This window comes from Ornithodoros turicata, chromosome 1 (assembly GCF_037126465.1).
Source record: "Ornithodoros turicata isolate Travis chromosome 1, ASM3712646v1, whole genome shotgun sequence".
In the NCBI taxonomy this organism is placed as follows: Eukaryota; Metazoa; Arthropoda; class Arachnida; order Ixodida; family Argasidae; genus Ornithodoros; species Ornithodoros turicata.
In genome coordinates, this window is record NC_088201.1 from 104,328,888 (window position 1) to 104,351,705 (window position 22,818).

The 22,818-nt window shown below is 46.1% G+C and overlaps 1 protein-coding gene across 1 annotated transcript; it reads left to right on the forward strand.

Moving 5' to 3' along the window:
• Positions 1-16,555: 16,555 nt before the first annotated feature.
• Positions 16,556-21,670, forward strand: LOC135381481 (uncharacterized). The gene is made up of 2 exons (XM_064612551.1): positions 16,556-16,726; positions 20,993-21,670. The coding sequence occupies exons 1-2, from the start codon at positions 16,556-16,558 to the stop codon at positions 21,668-21,670; spliced, it is 849 nt and encodes a 282-aa protein (XP_064468621.1).
• Positions 21,671-22,818: the final 1,148 nt, after the last annotated feature.

The window sequence follows — 22,818 nt, forward strand, 5'->3', positions numbered from 1 at the left end:
CGGACACAATAGGCTGCAGGAAGAAGAAGGCTGGAAGAGACGAGCACCAGCAATAAGGGCTCTCCATCCAACGACTTTTGGACGGCACATGAGGTAGAAGACCAGAAAGCGGAAACGTCACTGTGACAACTTACGGCGGGTTAAAGTGCGGTGTCATGTAAGATGCGGGGATGGCGGAGAATGATGATTTTTTAGATTGACACCTACACAGAGAGTGTGTACTGTTTTATGCGAATTAAAATAAAAGGAGGGTAGGGGGAGGTCCGTAGCATTGTGCTGGGTTGCCATGTATGAGGCCCGGGGATCGATTCCCCTCCCGTCCAACATTTCTTTCTGAACTGTGGACAGGCATTGCTATGACATACACTTTGACTCCACAGGACGTGGGGAGTCGGTTGTTAATAAAAGGTGGAAAAGAAAAAAAAAGAGTCGGTAGTGCAGTGGGTACAGTGCTTGGTTGCAATGTATGGGGCCCGGGGATCGATTCCTCTCCCGTCCAAAATTATTTTCTCAAATGTGGACAGGCATTGCTATGACATACACTTTGATTCCACAGGAGGGCGGCGGGTCAGTAGCACAGTCATTCTGGTTCCGGCCACAATCCCGTGAGGACGTAGAATGAGCTCCGTGAGAGCAGCAACAACGGCGTCAAGCCAGGATGAAAATAGGCCTACCCAAACCCAGAGGGACTACAAGTTGATTCTTCCGACAGTAACACCAGGTAACCTGATTCTAAGCACGGTCATTATGCATGCAGATCCGTCAGCTAAGCCTTATAAGGTGATCGATTTTAACGTGCCCTTGAAAGAAGTCGTTGAAAGGAAAGAAATATGCGCTTTCAGAGCGTACCGGTACAACCATATTTGGGACATAACTTTCAGCTACGAAGCAGCGAAGTTCAAGCTTTTGAATTTAAAGGAGATAGTCGTGAAAGGGAAACGGTGCGTGCTAGTTGACCCCCACGCAAAAGAAATCACGTTGAAGTTGCACTGGGTTTCTCCTCACCTGCCCAACGAAGTCATTCACGACGCTGTACAGGAATCTGGAAAAGTACTTGAAATTATAAAAGAAAAATGGAAAGTTGTTGAATTTGGCGGTATTGAGACATCGACAATAGTCCGAATTAGACTGTCCGAGAATTGCAACGCTTACCTGATACCCTATATGATTCATATCAGGGGCGATCCCGTCCTTATGTCTGTGCCCGGTAAACCTCCCCTCTGCCTGCTTTGCAAAGAGGTTGGCCACATACGCAGACAGTGCAAGGCCACGTGGTGTAGACAATGCAGAACGTTTGGCCACGAAGAAGAAGAATGCGTAAAATCTTATGCAAGCAAAACAAGAGAACAGGCACAGGAAGTAATCTCGGAAGATATGATGGACCAAGACGAGGCCGAAAAAACTGAGGATGATAAGCTTCATCCAGATGAAGAAATAACTGGCCAGGAATAGGCTTCCGATAATAATCAAACAGCACCAGTCGCGGATGATTCTGACAACCAGATGATAGAAAAAGAGGATATGGACTCCGAGGAAGGGTGGGAAAAAGTGAGCAAACGTAAACGGCTTGATAAGCAACACACAAAAGGGAAAGAATACATGAAGGAACAAAGGCGCGACGCAAGGCTGGAAAGTCGATGCAAAAAGACCGAGTTGTTGAGATCCGCGGTGTCCTTAGAAGAGATCGGCGCATCGCAACTGGATGACCCCAACAACACGGAAAGAGGGCACGTATAAAACAACAGATAACGCGAGTGGAGAAAATTAGAATTGGAACGCTGAATGTATATAGCCTTATTCGGTATCACAGAAAGCAATGGCTAATGGAAGTGATAAACAAGCACCAGCTGGACATAATCTGTCTGCAGGAAACTAAAATTTCTGCTGTTGAGCAAGAACGAGAACTAGTGAATTTCTTCAAGCACAGCATTTTCTGTTATCACTCAGCGAGATCTGGTCGAAGGGCAGGAACAGCAATTCTAATCAGGAAAAAGCAGGATATCACCGTGGTATATACTGTTTTGTTTTAGACCAAGCACGACGCTTTTACCAGTGTAGATATCCTTCTGCACAATAACTTGGTACGGGTGATTGGGGTTTATGCCCCATGTAATAAGGAACAACGAAAGGTTTTCTTCAAGGAGCTTCGCGCATTTGTTGACACTCCAGCAAGAGTGCTGCTATGCGGCGACTTTCATGTGGTGACTAGTAAACAAGACTGCAGCTACCCCTACAGAAGCGATTGCAGCGTGATGGTGCTCAAAAAGATGTTGGCAGACTACAGCTTGATAGACGTTGCTCAAGCACAGCCTATGGGAGACATCTGGTACACCCATCGGCAAGGTGCATCTCACGCAAGACTTGACCGTGTATATATTTCCGCAGACTGGGATAGGACAGCAGGACACTACTCTGTAACGCCAGTAGCTTTTACAGACATGGGTTAGTGAGAATTCAAGTGAGAGCCCAAATCAAGCAGCTACCCCCGACAGTCCGAAAGATAACGCCAGGAGGTCAGTATGGAAGCTGAATGAGAGTATTCTCGAAGATGAGAACTTCGTTCAACAGGTGGAAGATCAGCTAGACGAGTATCTGAATAGAGCAGAAGTCTCTGCAGCTTCGTGGGAAACCTTTAAAGGAAACATCAAGGCCAGAGCAATATCCTATTGCCAAGTGAAAAAATACCAGGAGCGTGCAAAAGTGGCGTGCTTGACTCGTGATCTGCGTGCTCTAGTTGCAGAAGAGAATGATAATCCTGGCCGTTATAAGGAGGAAATTCGACACGTCAAGAACGAAATCCTCAATATCATGAAGGAACGATATACAGGAGCGGCGGTTCGCAGCAGGGTCAACGCGGTCGCACGTGAAGAGGAGCCATCAAAGGTATTTCTAATCCGAGAAAGGAAACGCGCCTCTAGGAACGCCATCTCTGCCCTCACAGTCCCCAACGGTACGGTGGAAACGCAAGAGGGAATTGAAGATGTTTTTCACAAGATGTACACCGAACTGCTCTCATCGGAACAGGGAGCAGAGGCGCTAGAAATGCTATATGAAATGGGTGACCTTCCCACGGCGAATGAATAATTAGCTGAGGTAACGAATGTTCTGTTATCGGTGGAAGAAATAGCGAAAGCCATCAAGAAGCTTGGATTAAACAAAGCACCCGGGCCGGATGGATTGGGATCCGTCTTCTACAAAAAATACGCTGCACGGCTGTGTCCCATTCTTGAGACTGTCTTCAATGATATCGCTAGCCGGAAATTACTACCACCGTCGATGCGTCAGTCCATTACTGTGCTCATTCCGAAGAAAAACACCAAAGATGGCGAAACTCCAAATGTGAATGACTTTCGTCCCATCAGTCTACTCTGCACCGATTACAAAATCCTTGCAAAAGTCATCACCGCTCGACTGGAACCGCTTCTGAGAACCGCTATTGGCACCCACCGGACGTATGGAATCAACGGAAGTTCCATTCGAAGGAACCTACATATCAGGAGGTCAGTGTGTGAGGCTGCAGAGGTCCTCACTGCCCGGCTTTCTGTAGTACAGATCGATCTGAAGCAGGCCTTTGACAGAGTGATCCATCATTACTTGTAGGCAGCGCTGAAAAAGATGGGTGTACGTAGCTACCTGAGGAACTGGATTAAGGTTTGTTACACCGACATCTGCACTAGGCTGGTGGTGAACGGCAAGTTGAGTAGACCAATAAAAATCCGCTCATCTGTAAGACAAGGCTGCCCCCTTTCACCTGTGCTATTTGCTGCATATTTGGAGCCGCTTTGGCGGAAGATAATCAGTAAGTAATAAGTAAGTAAGATAATCGAACGTAATCAAGGGCTACAAATTGGCGCAGAAACTGTGAAACTACTCCCATATGCCGACGACGTTGCAATTGTGGGCACATCAAAAGAGGAAGTTGAAGAGGCACTGAAGATGACTAGGGAGTTCTGCAAGTACTCTGAGGCGCAACTAAACCTAAAAAAGACAGTGTGTAGCTGGCTTGGTGAATGGCAAGAAACACAAACCTCCTTTCTGGGTATACAATGGTCTTAAAGGGTAGAGAAATATCTGGGAGTCTCGTTCGACCTTCACAAGACTGTGGAACAACTGTGGTCCCCAAAACTACATGGGCTCAAGGGCGCACTGATACCATGGCACGGACGCTACGTCTCCCTTTTTAACAGAGCATATGTATGTAATACCTGCCTATACCCTGCAGTATTCTACACAGTCCAGTGCAGTAGGCAGAGTAATGCAGTTGTAAGCAAGTTCCACAGGATCTGTGCGACCTTTATATGGAACTCACCTATGGAAAGAATACGTCGGTCTAACCTATTCTGGAGCATAAAGAAGGGCGGATTGGGCCTTGTAAACCTGTCTATCAAAGTGCTAGTCCAACGGTTCCTATACTTCAGAGATCAGCTGGATCCGGTACTTAGAACTCGTATGCAATTGGTTAGCGCAGACTACCTCGCGAAGTGGACAGTGAGTGTGGGGCCATGTACGGGCAGGAAAAAAAGCCTTGAACTTTTAACAGGAACTCGGAGTCGTCATCGCCTTTTTTGAGGAATGGCTGTCATGGGAATACCTTTGTAAGGTAAAAAAGAAGAGCTTGTACTGGAACACTGTAGAAATTGTGCTCCCGCAACCGTTGTACAGGAACTTCACTTTAACAACCGAAGCTGAAAACGTTCTGAAAAGAGAAGTCAGAATGTTTTGTACACCAACGGGTACAAAGGATTTTTTCGCAAGGTTTCACTTCGAAGTGCTTCCTGTGAAACAGTGATTGCACAGAAGAGGCTTTTTTGTACCCTGGAACTTGCATTGTGATGTCTGTGGAACTGAAGAGACGGTCTACCGTGTATTCGTGTGCTGCAAAAGGGCGCGCGACTTTTGGGAGGACTTTTGGCTTTACACTCGTTTCGACATCGGTATTGAACATCGACATCTTCATTGTCTTCAGGGATGTGAGGACAACAACACCTCAGCTGCATTGGTAGCAGTCGGCTTGCATGCCTTATGGCGCTTTAGGATGGCAATCTCTGACTGTCTGGATAAGCCCAGGACTCCGTGGGTTCACTTTCTCAACTCACTAAAGTGGACAGAGGCTACAGTCAACGCCACAGACGACACTCTGGAAAAGGACGCCCTCAAAATGCAGCTCCGAAGGATGAAGTCAGAGGAACCCAGAGACAAATGAAGACCATGTTTTCGTCCCCTAGCGGCTACCTCTGAAAGTATACACTGAAAAGGTAGCAAAACTAGCATCGCCTCCCATCAAACAGAAGACGCAAGCGGACCAAACCCGGATGACACTCTGAAGAAAGCCACAGACGCACAAGTCCCGAGACGAGGAACAACCAGAGGTTCTGCTATCACTCTAAATCTTTTCACACCCCTAAAGGTGTAAAATGGGTGTAAAATGGCTGTACACAGGAGCAATACACCCTTTGTGCACCCCAAAATTGGTTTGAGAGCTCTTGAGGGTGTAAGAATGGTGTATTACATCCTTTTCTGGAAAATCTCGGTGAGGGTGTGATACAGGGTGTATCCTAGGGTGTGTTTGAATCTTGAACATACGTTTACTTTGTTCACTGAAAGGTGATCGAATACTGCAGACATGACCGGGAAACATTATAAAGGAGCGTATTACATAAAAACAACAACAATTATATTTTGACGATGATTGGTGTTTTATTGGCGCAGCAGAAACTTCTTTTTTTTTACGATGAAGTGGGCAGATTTTCCACATTACATAAAATTACATACGAAACACTAGAAGAACGCACGACATGACGAAATAATAAACACAAGCGATGATTAACAGCCAGGCGTGGATTAATTTAGGCACACTTAGGATAGCTTGACATCAGTTAAGAAATAACATAGGCAATCGGAGAGCTCGTCACATGAATTGACATAAGTAAGACACCCTACAGAAGCGCATGACATGGCTTGATAACGCGCCTGCCATCCGGGAGTTTGTGCAGGTTCAGCACGTCAGGTGAAACGCTCTTCCAATTTTCCAAAACAGCGGATTCCTGATTGGTGGTTACCACATGGATATGCAAGTGGCAATCGTATTCAACGGTGGTTAAACACAGGGCAATGAAAAGAATCTGATAATTTACAACATATATTCGTAAGATCTCTGAAAATACCGGCAAGTCATTTTCAGGAATTTCTTTTACAATTACACAACTTGCTGAAACTGCAAAGCTATCAATCGCGACACTTCTGACAGAAGCGTTCTTATGTGACATTCTGGTACCTGTTCAAGTGACACCCCTCTTGTTCTATCAGTTTTTCAGTAAAAAAAAAACAATTCAGAGCATATAACAAGCCATGCATACCATTTTTCATATAGCTCATTGAAGTGTGTTCTGGTGAATTGGACTATCCTTGAGTTGCCTGTGTATATATATAGTCGTATATATTTCCTTAACTTGGCATTCTTATACACATAGTTGATCTCACTAGAGTTCACCAGTTACCTATAGACATGCTGCATGAGCAGAGCAACTTTTACTGCATACTTTAGATGCAGTGAAACTTTCTATAGATATGTTCATTTGGTGATTATCAAAATGGCATACAAATACACTTCATTTATAGATGATCCTGGGCATATACCCAAAAAGTGTCGTCAGCTCGCTGACAACATTTTCTGCGTATTTTCTTATTCGGCGTTGAGAATTACACCCTTCCACATGATTACACCCTAACAATGTTGACGGTGTTTAACTACACCTTAAAAGGTGCGTGCCCTGCACATTTGCGTTTACACCCTTTAAGGTGTAAAAAGATTTAGAGTGTACAACTGAAGACGAAGTAGTCTTCCGTGGTTTTAATTGTGTCTTTTAAGCATGCAGTAAAGTAAAAAAAGGTCGCAAAAAAAAAAGGGTCGGCAGCACGTGGGCACAGTGCTCGGTTGCCATGTATCAGGCCCGGGGACCGATTCCCCTCCAGTCCAACATTTTGTTTCTCAACTGTGGACAGGCATTGCTATGATACAGGAGGGCGGGGTGTCGGTAGTAGAGGTTTTTTTTTCACCTTTATTTTTCCCAGCTTACTACTCTGAGTGACGTACGACTCAATAACTCACAATACCATACACAATACGACACAATCGCAGAGAGGGAATGCGGTGATTCTCCTCTATACCGGACACGTCAATAACACAACTTCTACAAAACATATAGCCTTTCGCAGACTGTATCTAACCACTCAGGCACTTCTAAGAGCTGAGTACAAGCTAACTTTACCTGCAGTAGTTCGGCTTTGAAATATTTCATAGGAGGACACAAGGGCTCTTCGTTCCTATCGGCCATACGAAGCTTCCACAAACAGTACATGGCAACAAGGAGAACGATACCGTATCTCACATTTTCGCCGGGGCGTAATGGGAAGAAGCGGATAGTATGAGGATTAAGCGGCGCTTAAAGACTTTGAACTGCAAGCCATAGCAAAAGAATAAAGCTTCTGTGCAGTCCAGAAAAAGGTGATCGACAGTCTCGGGCGTATTGCAAACTCTGCAATTCACGGACCACGGAACATAGAATCCCTTTTGTTGAAGCCAAGCTTCCACGGGCAGTGTGGACGTGTAGAGTAGGCACAGTGCTCGGTTGGCATGTATGACGCCTGGGGCCCTATCCTCGTCAAAAGTAATCGACCTCGATTACTTTACGTCACAAGCTGTAGGGCGGGGCTGCCACGAAATACTCCGCCCTTAAATCCCGCCCGTTTCAATTGAAATTTATACCTTGTTTTCCTTCGCAGCCTCTCGGCCCTAATCTCGGACCGTGACCCTACGTCATTTTGACGTAACAATGACGTAAAAGACTAGTTTCAAACCTGAAAAGTTGTGGCGGCCCGCGTGTGATGACGAAGACGTGCCTCTGCTGCCACGCGCTACGGCTCTGGCACGGAAGTTCTACCGGCACCGTCCTAGCGTGAGGCCACGACCATCTGCACTCTTAAAAATGAACTTCACCGCATAGCACGCTCCTAGCCAACCGCCATCACGAATGATATCGTTATCTGCCCTGATTTGTTGAAAACGGGAGGCGTACGCCTTTTTTGTGACACTTATGCGGTTCATAATTGTCACAAAAATGGCGTACGCCTCCCGTTTTCAACAAATCAGGGTAGATACTGATATCATTCGAGATTATGATTGGCTAGGAGCCTGCTATGCGGTGAAGTTCATTTTTAAGAGTGTGCCCGCTGGGACATTCCATCATCGCCGGTCAGGACTCATGTAGAGGAACTCCACCTCCTCTACATTTGGTGACCCGAACTATGAACACCATGTTCGGCGTAATTCGGCCCAATACCATCCGAAATTCCTGCAAGCCCACCTCTGAAGTCATCTCCGAAGGTGCGGTGCATCGTTCAACCGAGGAACCGCTAGGCGACGACGCCAATCCACCGCAGCTCTACTCATCGCAACGCCCGGCCGCGAAACACCGTGGTAGTACCCATCTACCCAGCTCACGTCGCAATGGTCCCACACTCCACGTCACGTCGCCACACGCTTCGTGATGGCACTCCTCGGGCTTCCACAAGCGGCACCTTCCCGAGCATCACGCTCCTGTACCGGTCGCGGTACGCCGTTGTCGACCGCCCCACCCGCATCTGCTACGCTTGCGGTCCAAGAACCCTGCCCGCCTCCCCTTCCCACCAGGCTTCCATACAAGACACTGGCAGCTCGTCCAGATGCGGTCAAGAGGCTCCGGGACCAACGTTCCACCGGGGACACGCACGGAGGCCACAGTGAGTTTTACTCCCGGTCTCCCCGTGCTTCACGATCGTCCTCCCCGCAGTCTCCTTGGCGACAACACTACGAGCCCAGCGCTCACGAACCGGTCACGGTTCTGTCACCCCTCTCTGAATTACTTCGGCATACCTGCCCTCACAGCGCCCCTGGAACCCGCCCGGTCAGCGCTTGCCCGCACCAACCATTCTGCTGCTACTGCGATTTCTGAACAAGTCGTCCCTGTTCCACGTGTCGCCCGTCTTCCTCCTCTTCATGTATCGACGCGGACCCCAACCGCTAGCTCTACACCGCTCCGCGTCTGAGGGGGGGAGTGATGTGGCGGCCCGCGTGTGATGACGAAGACGTGCCTCTGCTGCCACGCGCTACGGCTCTGGCACGGCAGTTCTACCGGCACCGTCCTAGCGTGAGGCCACAACCATCTGCCCGCTGGGACATTCCATCATCGCCGGTCAGGACTCATGTAGAGGAACTCCACCTCCTCTACAAAGTAATGTAGCGAAAGAGGGTCGATTACTTTGAGCGGCGATGGGTCCGCATGTGCATTTCCGTTTATTGTGTTGTATAAAGTCTGTATGTGCTCGTCACAACAAAAAATTCATATCTTTCTTCGTTTTTGTTTAATAATGATAGAAAAGCACCGCGTAACACCGTTTCTCTGCGCCGATCGCGGCATCGTATGCGTGAAAGTGGCGGGCTTTTCGAAGCGTCGTCCGGGCCGTACGTCGTACAATCAATGTTATTGCAACGTAGCGGTCTGCACACAAAAAAATCATCGATCAAAGTTCACTGTTTGTTGAGTAAAACTATCTCATTTGCGGTATCATTACCACCCCCACAGCTCACGAGCAAAAGAATCACATTGAAATGCGAATTATCATTTCGCATATCGAGCACACGAACATACAGAAATGTAAAGAAAAGCTCATAAATAAAGCCCAAGATTTAAAGCACGAACCGATTTCTCATAAACGCGTTTACGGCTCGCGCCACACAATCCGTTCGACCCTTTGCAATGATACTTCGCGCTTTCATTGCTTTCATCGTTTTGTTGCCTGCCATCAGCGCCATCTCACGGGCACATACCGAACTATAAATGCAATGTACAATCACGGTGTCACACAAACATTGCCGTCTTGCACACCTGTACGTCAAGAAAAATGACAAACAGCAAAAAAGGAAATTACGAGCGTGCTTTTCCGCGCGTTTTCCACGCAATTCAGTTTTACGCCGGTAGAGTTTTCTGTTTCCGACACCTAAGAACCGAAGCAACAAGGCAGGGCGGGCAGATCACAGGTGTGGCCTTCGGATTCTCAGGAGGAAACACCGATAAGGCGGGTCGCTTTCCAAGATAACACGTGGGGCGATTGGTTGATAGAAGGTGTCAACCACTTTTAATATTCACGCCTTTTTCGATTGTGCACCAATGACAGAAGGAATTTCAAGTAATCGAGGTAGATTACTTTGACCAGGATAGGGCCCCTGGGGATCGATTCCCCTCCCGTCCAAGATTTCTTTCTCAACTGTGGACAGGCATTGCTATGACACACACTTTGATTCCACAGGAGGGCAGGCGGTCGGTAGCAGAAGGGGCACAGTGCTGGGTTGACATGTATAACTCCCGGGGATCGATTCCCCTCACGTCAAAGATTTCTTTTTCAACTGTGGACAGGCATTGCTATGACAGAGGTGGGCGGGGTGTCGGTAGTAGAGTGGGCATAGTGCTGGGTTGCTATGTATGAGGCCCGGGGATCGATTCCCCTCCCGTCGAACATTTTTTTCTCAACTGTGGACAAGCATTGCAATGACCCGCACTTTGATTCCACAGGAGGGCAGGGGGTCGGTTGCAGTTGCTAATGCTTGCTTGTTGAAAGGGTGGACATTTCCTAAGATAAATCATTCACAAGAATACAAACAACGGCTTTGAGCTCACCAAGGGAATGCGTGCAATGCCAATTGATGTTATACTTTCATGGTAGAAAGCATGTGTTGCAGCTCAACAAACAATACCACCTGTCAGGGGCACAGTCACGCGGGAAGTTGTCTCATGATATTGCAGGAGAGTACTCAGTACTGGAGAGAAATGAGCACACAGAATAAAGCATTAACTGATTCGAATGGCTGAGTGGGCCTGTTAATATATAGCTATACGAGACATTGGAGCTGTAAGGACAAGGGACCAGTCCTGTGTATGTGTGTTCTTAATGTCCCTTGTCCTTACAGCTCCAATTTCTTCATATTAGCTACGTACCAACATGCTCACTCTTCCATTCTAATCAGTTTATGCCTTATTGTGTGTGTCCTCTCCAGTTCTGAGTACTCTCCTGCAATATAACGAGACAATTGCATCTGTGATTGCGCCCCTGGCTGATGGTACTGTTTTCTTAAACTGCAACAGATGCTTTTTACCAAAATGTACTTAGTGCGAGTACACAACTATCTCACAGAATGACCCACTTGTGGTGCCATGTATAGAATCTATGCACACTTTTCTTGGTGCCCAAATGCCTTAACAGCTGTCTTTGCCTGTCATGAGAACTAGCAAGAAATCCTCAACAAGTCATCCTCCTTGCAACAAGTCAGTATTTCCTGATTGAAAGAGAGTAGCAGCATCCTTCTTGCCTTTGTGTGTGAGGAAAAACACTGAACTGCTCGTTTGGGCTCTGACCAACAAGACAACACTGCTTTGATTGTGGTCATCTTTCCTCTCACTGTAATATATATTATAGTCCCTCATAGTGGTGCACAAGTACTGCCTTGTAAGGTGAATTGAATCCTTTGCAATGTGCCATCCATCACACCTCAAATACTCAGCTGCGTAGAAAGCCAAGTGCTACACAGTCACGTAATTTCCCTATTATCAACAAATACTTTATTGAAGGTATAAGAAGAAAAAAAGACATTCCAGTACAACATAGTGTCTCACAGGGGCCTGCATGGGCTGTCTCTATTGCATCTTCCTCTGTCTTTGTCAGTGCACAGCCGAAAGTCATGTCCATAACAGCAAGCTTGGAAGACAATGATACACTCTAAACCAGGTAACGCATATGTAACGGTTAAGTACCGCTTGGCCAAGAGGTACATTTTTTAAGAAATGTACCTCTTAAATTTAAGAGGTACACGCGGCCTCACATGCGGTACATGCAACGCATATTTAGGCCTACCCGTCGGAGTGGTTCCCCTCTTCTACGATATATAAACAGCCCCAGGAAGCTACACTGTACGATAAATATCACAAATAAATACCTTTATTCGAAAATTACATCCCTTTCAGGGGTGATGCTTGTCCATCGCGAGCGTGCATTGTCATGATGCACAAACACCGAACACACGGGGCACAACGTATATGGATGAACGCTGACCCCTGTATCTCTCCTTCACCATTGCGGCTGCTCTGTGATCACGCTTCTTTATCTTTTCCACACCTTTGGATTCCTGTTTTTACCCAGCTTCAGCTCCTTCCGCAGACCAAAACACCAACCGCAGAAGATGATTGACTCACCCACATACGACATCGCCTGGACGTAACCTAGGAGAAAATAAAATGTAAAAAAATCCAACAACCAAAATAGCTTGCCTGAGAAACACGCATACTTGCTTGTGTAATCCAGGTATAAACTGCAATCTAGGCTTCTCTAATTCACGCATCATCGTTCGTGCATGAAGCGCAAAGTTCGTTGTCTCCGTTCCTCAGTCGTTGTGTCCAGCCTGCCGGTGATCAGAACCACTGGGAATCAGAGCGAAGATGAACGAAAATGCGACGTGCGGACGAATAATTGCTTCATAGATATAATACGCACCTTAAATGACTCCAATCTTGAAAGCGTCCAACGAATTTCTTCAAAGACCGAGCAGACTCGTCATCGCTCCCCGACGTTTCAAAACAAACTGATTTGCCAGCGGTTGCAAGAAACGCATTCTTCCCAAACGTGCGATCCCTCACGGTCACGGGTTATAGTTATTGCACTTCTTTGATAGAATGATAGTGCAGACCCATTACGGCACTGCCGCATAAGGGAATTTATTGCCTGGTTTTCGGAATCACGCGAAATATTTTTGCAGCGCATGGAGGTCGTGAGAAGGCGTTCGTACTCATGCGCCGGAAACACGGGGTACACATGAGGTACAGCTGCTAGACCGCGCTTAAAAAGGTACCTAGCCGGTACGGATGGGGTGTCTGAGCCCTTGTACCGCTTGAATTTCGCAGTGGTCGCGAACTGTACCTGCTGGTTGAGGACCCTACCTCATGTGCACCGCTTGGCCAAGGTGCGGGTCCTCTTTCATGCGGTACATATCGGGTGCCGGATTTAGAGTGTACTTTGCCAGTTTAGAATGTTGCAGACACATCAGCAAGGCAGGTGTCCCCACGCATGATGGAACCATGTGATTTTATGTAACATTTCCTTTGATGTGTCCTCTGTGTAAAAGCGCCTGACCAGTCACAAATATAATAACGCCTTTCAATATTTGTGCCCCAGTAGAATGACTCTTGGCCTCCTTCTGCATTTCTTCCCTCCATGTATGAAGATATTTAATCAGTAATCATAAAATATCAGTATTAACACAATTCTCATGTGTTTTATTTTGTTGTTCCCAGTGAAGAACACAGCATGGGAATTCTGAGTAAACACACAAGTACAAAATTATAGGAATGATTAAGCACAACTCAAGATTATCGATAACTGTCGGAACTACGATATTTGTTACATATGTACCGACTTATGTGAAGACATAGAACAGGTGATACAATTAGATAGTTCGAACATGCCACCGAATTAGTCGATGGCGATGTGAACTGACGTTCTCAGACTGGAACACTGACATCCTTTCAGAATTAGTCGAACTCGACAGCGTGGGTGTTCATTACGCACCAGTCTGTCGTTTTGTGCAACAGCATCATTTACTGCAACACTTCCAAAATAAGTACATTGAGCGCGAATGGCATGTGTGTTCTATAGTGTAACAGAGCATGACACGTACCTGCCAGCGTCAGAATTGCACTCTTGCTTCTTAATTCACTCGGAAGTTGTGTACATTCGTCTGGTGCTGGTGTTGCCTCGTCTGAGGCAGTGCAGCAAGAAAAAACTGGAGTTGTTGCATATCTGTAGTAACAAAGCGGTCCACGGAAAATTTTATACAGATGCCCTCATCTTTTCAATCGACCATGCAACTCGCAGTCGTTACTGAAACGTTCCCTCACCTGGTGAACATCGACGGGCGTCTAGTGAGGAACTTGAACGGAATATTCAGCAAATTTGCTTCACCACTACCACAAATCGCATCCTCGAGCAAACCGCTGTCTGCTAACGCATGCGCACGTGAAGCGAGCAGATGGCAAGGCGGCGGCCGGGGCAGCAACACGTGACGTTACTGCTGGCGCATGCGCAGCGCAAATCATTTTCCTCTCCCGAAGGCCAAGTGGCCAAGTGTCCAACATTTCTTTCTCAATTGTGGACAGGCATTGCTATGACATACACTTGACTCCAGAGGAGGTGGGGGGTCGGTCGCACAGTGGTTACAGTGCTGGGTTGCAATTTATGAGGCTCGGGGATCGATTCCCCTACAGTCCAACATTTCTTTCTCAATTGTGGACAGGCATTGCTATGACACACACTTTGATTCTGCAGGTGGGCTGGGGGTCAGTAGCAGAGTGGGCGCAGTGCTCAGTTGCCATATATGAGGCACGGTGATCGATTCCCTTCCCGCCCAACATTTCTTTCTCAATTGTGGACAGGCATTGCTATGACATACACTTTGATTCCACAGGAGGGCCGGGGGTCGGTAGCAGAGTGGGCACAGTGCTCGGTTGCCATGTATGAGGCCCCGGGATCGATTCACCTCCAGTCGAACATTTTTTTCTCAACTGTGGACAGGCATTGCTCTGACATCCACTTTGATTTCTCAGGAGGGCGGAGGTTCGGTAGATGAGTGGGATTCTGCTTCCGGCTTCCGAAGGGAAAGGACGTAGAATGTCACGCGCCGACGGAGTACAAATTGATTCTTCCACCCATCCCAGCGGGAACATGCCTCACCAAGTCAAGGTGACTGTCTCGGTTGTGGCGCACGGGTGATCGCCGCTCTGTTTGAAGTGCAAAAGGGTGGGGCATGTACGTCGGGAGTGCCGTGCTGTCAAGTGTGGCAAATGTTTCCGCTTCGGGCACTCGGAAGAAGAGTGTGTGAGGTCGTATGCTACAGCGGCGCAGGTGGTGAGCAATGACGACAGGGATATCCAGGATATGCTAGTGGACGAAGAAGAAATGAATAGTTCACATCTTCAGGGTGAGGTTGCACCGGATATTGAAAGATCGGAGGGGCTTGCCTGTCCTCCCCGGAAAGAAGGGGAGGACAGGGAAGAGGTTATAGCACCCGAGGCTTCTTCTGAGGAGCATCCAGCTGAGGGCGGCAACGATGGTGTGGTCGATGGGAAGGGTAAAGGACAGGCCTGTGGGAAAGAAGAGACTCGAGAGCGGGACGCCGGGCTAGCTGTTGCCGTGTCGCTTTGAAGAGGGGGTCGTCCGTTCATCGGATGTGGCAACGAATCTGACAGCGGATGACTCGCAGCGAGACATTGATGGACTGAACAGTGAAGAAAGGTCAGGTCTAAAATGGAAAGTAGTCAATACCAGAAGAATCAGGTTCAACCCTGTGCCAAAGATACCGTCGGAAGAGCGAAGAAAGACTACATTAAGTAACATGAAAGAACTGATGTTCTGAGGCTGGAACAACATAGGAGGGACAAATACATACAAAGCCTCAATTTGCCTAAGAAATAAACGATGAAAGATGAAAGTCACTGAAAAGGCTAGCCGTCTGTAGGAGTCGAACCCACATCTTCTGAATTGCCGGTCCAGGGATCTACCAATTGAGCGAAGCTAACACTCCTTCCCAGCGACTTCCAAGGTGCGTCATCTGAAGGGACAAACCAGCAACTCTGTCTCACTCATTCTCCCTTCACTCTTACATTTTTGCTCACTCATACACATATTCATACGACGGGATCGACGCAGGCGGCAACTGTTGAACATGAAAGAACTGATGTTCTGAGGCGCTATGTACTGTACAATATGCCAATGTGTTTAGCAGTACTTCTCATAAAGCACACAAGTCACAGACTTGCCACGTAGAAAAAGGGAAATATCAGGAATTATAATGTGACAAAAATTTTCACTGGGAGTTCCAGTTCTGAAAATGCTTTTGTGACAAGTTTAACTTCCTGACAAGCCACTCTGTAATTTCATGTTATTTAACATCCAAAAGCTTGGAACATAAAAATGCACACATACAGTATGTACTCAATTTGTATCAGCAAACCCCCTTTTTTTTGCATGCTTTAGGCTCAGTTCTATTGCTGTTCAAAATTATTTTTCATTGATAACTGTCAAATGCAATTACTGAAGCGTACAACGTGGCTGTCTCATCATGTACAATGTGTGTACACTAGTGGGTACTATACCTAGAAAGAAAATGAGCGCTAGTGGTAGCAGCAGAGAGCTCCCTGGATGTTGACAATGAGATAGCCCTTATGACACAGAGAAAACCAAATTTGCGTTGCTATATTTATTTTGTTATGCTTAACTTCCATAATTTGTATGTACGCATAGCTTGCATAGATGTGCCATGATGCATCACCACTATTTTGTCGTGTAAGTAGGCAATGTGTGAGCAAAAGTGGCTTAGCTCTATCCGTACAATCTCTAGTATGCGGATGACACAAAAACAACTTGCACTTTATAATCCACAATACGTTATCCAATGCATTAGGTTCCAAAGGCATTCATGACAGATAATTCCTCTGCTGAAGAAGCAACCTTGAACAATGTCTGGCCTAAGGGACTCCAACTTCTTTGTCATTTCCACACACTTCAAGCTGAATGGCGATGGTTGACATCCGCGAAGAATAATGTGGACAAGTATGAAAAGCAGAAGCTAATTGCAGCATTCCAAAGGGTTAGTGCTCACCTTTTTACAGAGTAATTAACACCTCAAGGACGGTTTGACATTGTGACAAAAGCAACATGTAAAACATATTATTATTATTATTAGAGTTCTGACAATTTGGAATGTTAATTTGGCAAAAATCACAGGGTGCTTATCACAATTTACAATTATGTAGATTAGATTTCAAAACCTGCATCTGCTACATGGAATCAACTGCCAAAGCTTAAACACCCGATTTAATTAACACTCCTACTTATATTGTCCACGTCCCATTTCTTTTGGACTTCTTTCACAAAGGTTCCCAGTCCAGATAATTCGTACAGAGCTAGTGCTATTTGAGAGCTTTCTTTTCAGTAAAGATCCTTCAGGCATTGGCCATGAACTGTGCAATGAGTGGCTCATTTGAATATGTGCACTAATTAAATAAATATCCTAACTTTACTTTGGACACTTTCGGTACGTACCAGGGCCCGCTGCCACTAAACTTATGCTAGGATCCTAACCTTGAGGAATTTGCTTCAGTGTCTTGCTAGTGCTTGTGTCACATGCTACTGAAGTAAACTTTCCTATCAGCAAAATGCACTGCCAGAGGAAATGCCTCAAGGTTAGGATCCTTGCACAAGTATCGTGCAAGCGGGCCCAGGACCTTCAGCAAAAAATATTCTGAGAACGTACCAGAATTGACACTCAGTGACTTTTTTTAGTTATTAGTTGGATTTTGTTTACATATTTCTTGCGTGAATCAGTGTACAAATGTGCTCTTTGACTGCTGGGTAGTTTCATTTATAATCGAATGATGCCTGCCGGTCACATCTTTTATTTTTCTCGAAAAAAATATATGTTATCCCACCCGCACAGAGATGCAAAAGGTGCCTGACCGCAGGTCTCTGCGACATTTCCTTCTCTGTCTACGGTGCTTCGAAGCAACCGGCGCGATTTCGCGGCTTACATTTTTTCCAACTTTGTGACCTTGTATCTCCTGAACGGAGTGTCCCATTTGAACGTTTTTCTTTTTTTTTTTTTTTTTTGCTGACAGAGTGGATGGTGGACATTCCACCGTGGGCTATTAAATTTATATGGTCAAAAGAAAAGTATACGAAAAAAATCCCGAAAGCGCAACAGAGAGCCTTTTTATCGCACGTTTGGAAGCTCATGGCCGAGGTCCTTGATCTCCGGCTGTAATGTTCTTGGCATGAGCAGAAATATCATTCTCTCCTCTTTCGTTTGGCGTTAAATACATTGCTTTATCTTCAGCCATTATCCGGTAACATAGCCGTAAACACGGAAAGCTAGGGGAAAATTCTAATTTTGGTGGCAGTTTTTACCCCAAAAGGACACCTTCAAATTTTCCGATATTTTGCATCAACATAGCTGAGCCATAGCTCTTTCAGGATATGCAATAAAATGTTTGCTTATTTTGGTCCCACAGGGCGCGCAATTTTTTTTTTTTTTTGCACCCCTATTCGGCAGCGCTCACAGGGGTCAAACACACGTACAAAGAGTGGACTTCTACCCCACTCCCAGTCTATATTTGTTATATTTTTATTTTTGGTTTCAGTGAGGATGTCGTCATGCCGTAGGCCGACTATAGTAATATGCAAAGCTCACTGTGATGTCCGCAGACAAACTGTGATGTCCGCTGAAGTCAGCGTCGTCAGGGCTTGAAGCCGGAAGACCTTGTTCACCTGATGGCCCTGCTTCACAACCTACAGTCGAAACGTGTTGTAGCAGTCCACACATATTTCGTCAGTGTCGTGGACGTGGACTGCCTCCTAGGTGCTCAAGATGGTCTTCAAAAGCCCTTATCCTATCAACGATACTAACTTGAAGTTCTTGTTCCAGGGTATTTCTTTCTTGTTTCGTTGAGTGTAGTCCTGCAGTATAGTCGACTTCTGGTGTGGCTACGGCTGGCCATGGGGAGCGCAGAAGTGCACGCTACGCCGACGACAAAACGAAATCCACGTCGTAACATCGAGGAAAGCAAGGCCCTTGTCTTAAAGTGTGGACAGCGGCAGGAACCGCGTAGACGCATACAGACCGTCTTTTCCCACGCAGCGCCCCGACTTTCTTACCCATTGGAAGGCTAGCTCCTTCAAATAATATTTCGAGAAAGAGTTCACCTTGAAGAAATAAGGGGCCGGACATGTCCTATCATTACCAGGAAGACCGGGAGACCAGTCCATTGGGTGATCTGTCGGCATCGTAGCACATCCCCTGAGTGTTTCAAATTCTGTCTTTGTTCACAAATAGAAGAAACCAGCAAATAACAGAACAAAATTACAAGAGAATAGACGTCTCGAGCTTCGGTTCGGCAAAGCCAGAGTATTTACAAATGCCATGTTCCCACGTCCGATTTCCTTCAAGCACATAACCTTGAATGGATTAACCGGGTTGGAAAGCCTAAGCAACGAACCTTTGCTTGTCTGCGGACAACACAGTGAGCTGCGCATATTACTATAGTCGGCCTTCGGCATGACAGCACCCTCACCGAAAGCAAAAAAGAAGGGGAAAAAAACGAAAGACAGGGGGTGGGGTAGAAGTCCACTCTTTGTACGTGTGTTTGACCCATGCGAGCGCCGCCCAATAGGGGTGCGAAAAAAAATTGCGCGCCCTGTGGTACCAAAGTAAGCAAACATTTTATTGCATATCCTGAAAGAGCTATGTCTCAGCTACGTTAGTACAAAATATCGAAAAATTTGAAGATGTCCTTTTCGGTAAAAACTGCCGCGAAAATCAGAATTTTCCCCTAGCCTTCCGTGTTCACGGTCATGTTACGGGATAATGGCTGAAGATAACGCAATGTATTTAACGTCAAACGAAAGAGGAGAGAATTATCTTGCTGCTCATGCAAAGAGCATCACAGTCGGAGATCCAGGACCACGACCATAACCTTCCAAACGTGCGGTAAAAAGGCTCTCTGTTGCGTTTCCGGGAGTTTTTTTTTTATACCTTTCTTTTGACCATATAAATTTAATAGCCCACGGTGGAATGCGCACCATCCACTCTGCCAGCAAAAAAAAAATTCGTTCAAATGGGACGCCCCGTTCAAGAGATACAAGGTCACAAAGTTGGAACAAAAATTTAAGCCGCGAAATCGCGCCGGTTGCCTCGAAGCGCCGTAGACGGACAAGAAAATGCCGCAGAGACCTGCGGTCAGGTACCTTTTGCATCTCTGTGTGGGTGGGATAACATATATTTTTTTCGAGAGAAATAAAAAATGTGACCGGCGGGCATCATTCGATAATAAATGAAACTACCCTGCTGTCAGTTGTGTGTTCATCGGCCTGGTTCACACATAGGGGGTGGAAGTTAAGGATCAGATGGAAGGCACACTTCGTTTTTTGTTCCTTTTCCCTACCGAACTGGTGCAGAGCGCTGTTTGCAAGTCAGGTAAATAAGGAATTCCAAAGCGTGCCTTGTGGCTGTTCCTCAGGCAGCGTTCACACAGACCAACTCTGTTTACCAACACGAACCAACGTTTTACAAGCAACTTCGAGGTGGTGCCATCTCTGTATTCACAAGTACCAACTAGGCAGCTCCGCTGACAAACAATCTCGACTCATCTTATTCCACCATGAGGACAACATTCTCTTTAAAAAATGCCAACTGGGATGCCTCTGCGGCTTTCGGTTTTCAAGGAAGCAGTTATTTTTAGCTACACCCGCACAACTCGTAACCAATGCAATTTAATAATAGTTGTACGGCACTATGCCACAAATAAAATTGCATCGCCATTGGGAATGAAGGCATAAGGCATGTGGCAATGCACCTCTCACTGACTGGCCAATGTATTACCAATTTCTGAAGGTTTCGCTTTGTAACAGATTCCCTCCAACTTGAGTCTGTCATGATTAGTGGTGTCGGCTGACAGTCACCAACTGCAAAGTTGGTGCAGAAAGTTGGCAGTGTGAATGCTGTCTTATTGTTCGACACCGTTGTTTGTGTGGCAGGTCACCAAGTGCCAACGTAATTTTTTAAAATGTTTTTTTTTTTGTTCCTTTCGCGATACATAAAACCTAGGCTCCAAAAGTGTCCAAAGTAAAATTTTAATGTTCGAAGTTTAGTTTTATTTTATTTGCGAGCAAATGCAAATGAGCAATCCACTGCACAGTCCATGACACCGCACTCGGAAGTTTACGGAGGTCTAATCTAATTCCGAGTGCTATAGTTCGCACTCGTGAAACCCAGCGTAAGACATACAAAATTAATTTATGTCAGTTTTGACTGAGTTACATGTGTCAAATGTGAACCACACACACTGTTTCCTGGCTGTAGGTCCTCTATGCCCACTCCGAAGAAGAGCTTGATGCAGCAACAGCCAGCCTTCAGAGCCAGTCCCACCCAGGGTACACTGCGAGGGTCGAAGCAATGCTTGAAAGGAAAGAGGAGTGGATGTTGCTCTTCAGGAACACGATTACAATCCGCGGACACAACACCAATAACTTTGCCGAGGCCTCGATACGGATTTTAAAAGACATCATCCTTAATCGCACTAAAGCCTTCAATGCTGTTGCCCTAGCTGATTTTGTTGTAACAGTATGGGAAAAGTACTTTGAAGGAATAATATTAAAGCATGCGTATAGCCGTGTTGCAGCACATCAACTCCAGTACCACCACCATGTCTGCAGAAAGCCGGACAGTGCAGCAGACAATATTGTACTTCTAGATGATGATCTGTACAATGTCCCAAGCAGAAAGCAGGATGGAACATCTGATGAGGTCTGGGCAAAGACAGGGGTTTGCAGTTGCCCAAGTGGACCGCAAGGTGCCTTCTGCAAACACCAGGCAGTTGTCCACATGAGATATGGTGGTCTTTTCCCAAATGCTCCTGTAATAACTTCTGAAGATAGCTACGAATTAGGAAGGTTAGCCCTTGGAGAGAAGTGTCCACCATATGAATTTTTCTGCAGCTTCCAGGACAGTGTGAACCATTTTAACCTGAATGCCCCATAGTACATGAGAGGGAGTCTGATCTGTGTGCACCCCCTTCCACAGACCCATTGCCATCAACATCTGGCTTCAATGAGCCAGAATCGGTTCATCTGGTATGTATTGCAATTGTACTTTATCACTACCATCAGATGATGGTTCTGCCATAATTGTAGTGATACTTTTTGTTTATATCAGGGTACTGCAACCAATACAAAATGAGCTGCAACGACTATCCACACTGGTCGGACACAACGACACCTTTGAAAAGTGTCTTGGAAAGATCGCATCACACCTGAGCCACATGAAGACAGGATGTGGTGCAGTCGGAGCACGGGGGGAGGGATGTATATTTATTGAATGGAAAGGTCCAGTCGGAGCAGCTATCACAATAAGTGCTTCACTTGTGAACCATGCAAGAAAGGGTGGGAAAATTCGAGTTCAGCCCACAGCAATAGCACGAAGGCGGGGTGGGGTTACGAGGGGCTCAAAGAGAATTCCTGCCGGTCGACCTCCCAAGGAACCAGCTCAGAAAAGGGCAAAGAAACAAAGAAACTAGGTCACACAATCAGCAGCAGCATAAGAAAGAACGTTCCCCATTCTAAGCACCACGCTCAGGGATACTAAATCGTTCACTAGGTCCCTTGCTAGATCATCAAAACAAGGGCCTTGAGAACCAGCATGAGCAGAAATGCTGCACTTGGGATATGGAGCTATATGGTTTCCTATAATGGGTAGTAGTAGTTATGCTGATGTGCGGAAGTTGGCTTGAGAGCTACATCAATCTTATCCATGAACTCCACGATAGGCAAGCCTGAGCGATGGGCAAGACACGTAAACAAACACAAACACGAGGGCTCAAACAAGGGCTTCTTGCTTATCATGAAGTTTATCTATCAGCTAGCCGGCATTTACGCCATTTTGTTTATTCATGAAATGTTGCTTTGTGTTAGCCACCAATGTCTCTTTATTACAAACATCCAATCAATACATTATTTTATATCATACATTATTCTTTGTTTGACACAATATGGTTTTCCTTCACTACAAGTCTAGGCCACATCTGTCGTTCGTTTGACTCGCCTGCAAATTTGTTGCTGATGACTGCAAAATATAACGAGTTACAAAACATTCCCTATATTAACCATTTTGGGGTCGGTCTACTTGCGTGT

Bases quoted from the DNA above. Each gene is read 5' to 3' on its own strand.
- LOC135381481 (XM_064612551.1), top strand. From the start codon at position 16,556: ATGACAGATAATTCCTCTGCTGAAGAAGCAACCTTGAACAATGTCTGG. The intron at 16,727-20,992 runs GTTAGTGCTCAC...TCCTGGCTGTAG, and splicing joins TAATTGCAGCATTCCAAAGG to GTCCTCTATGCCCACTCCGA.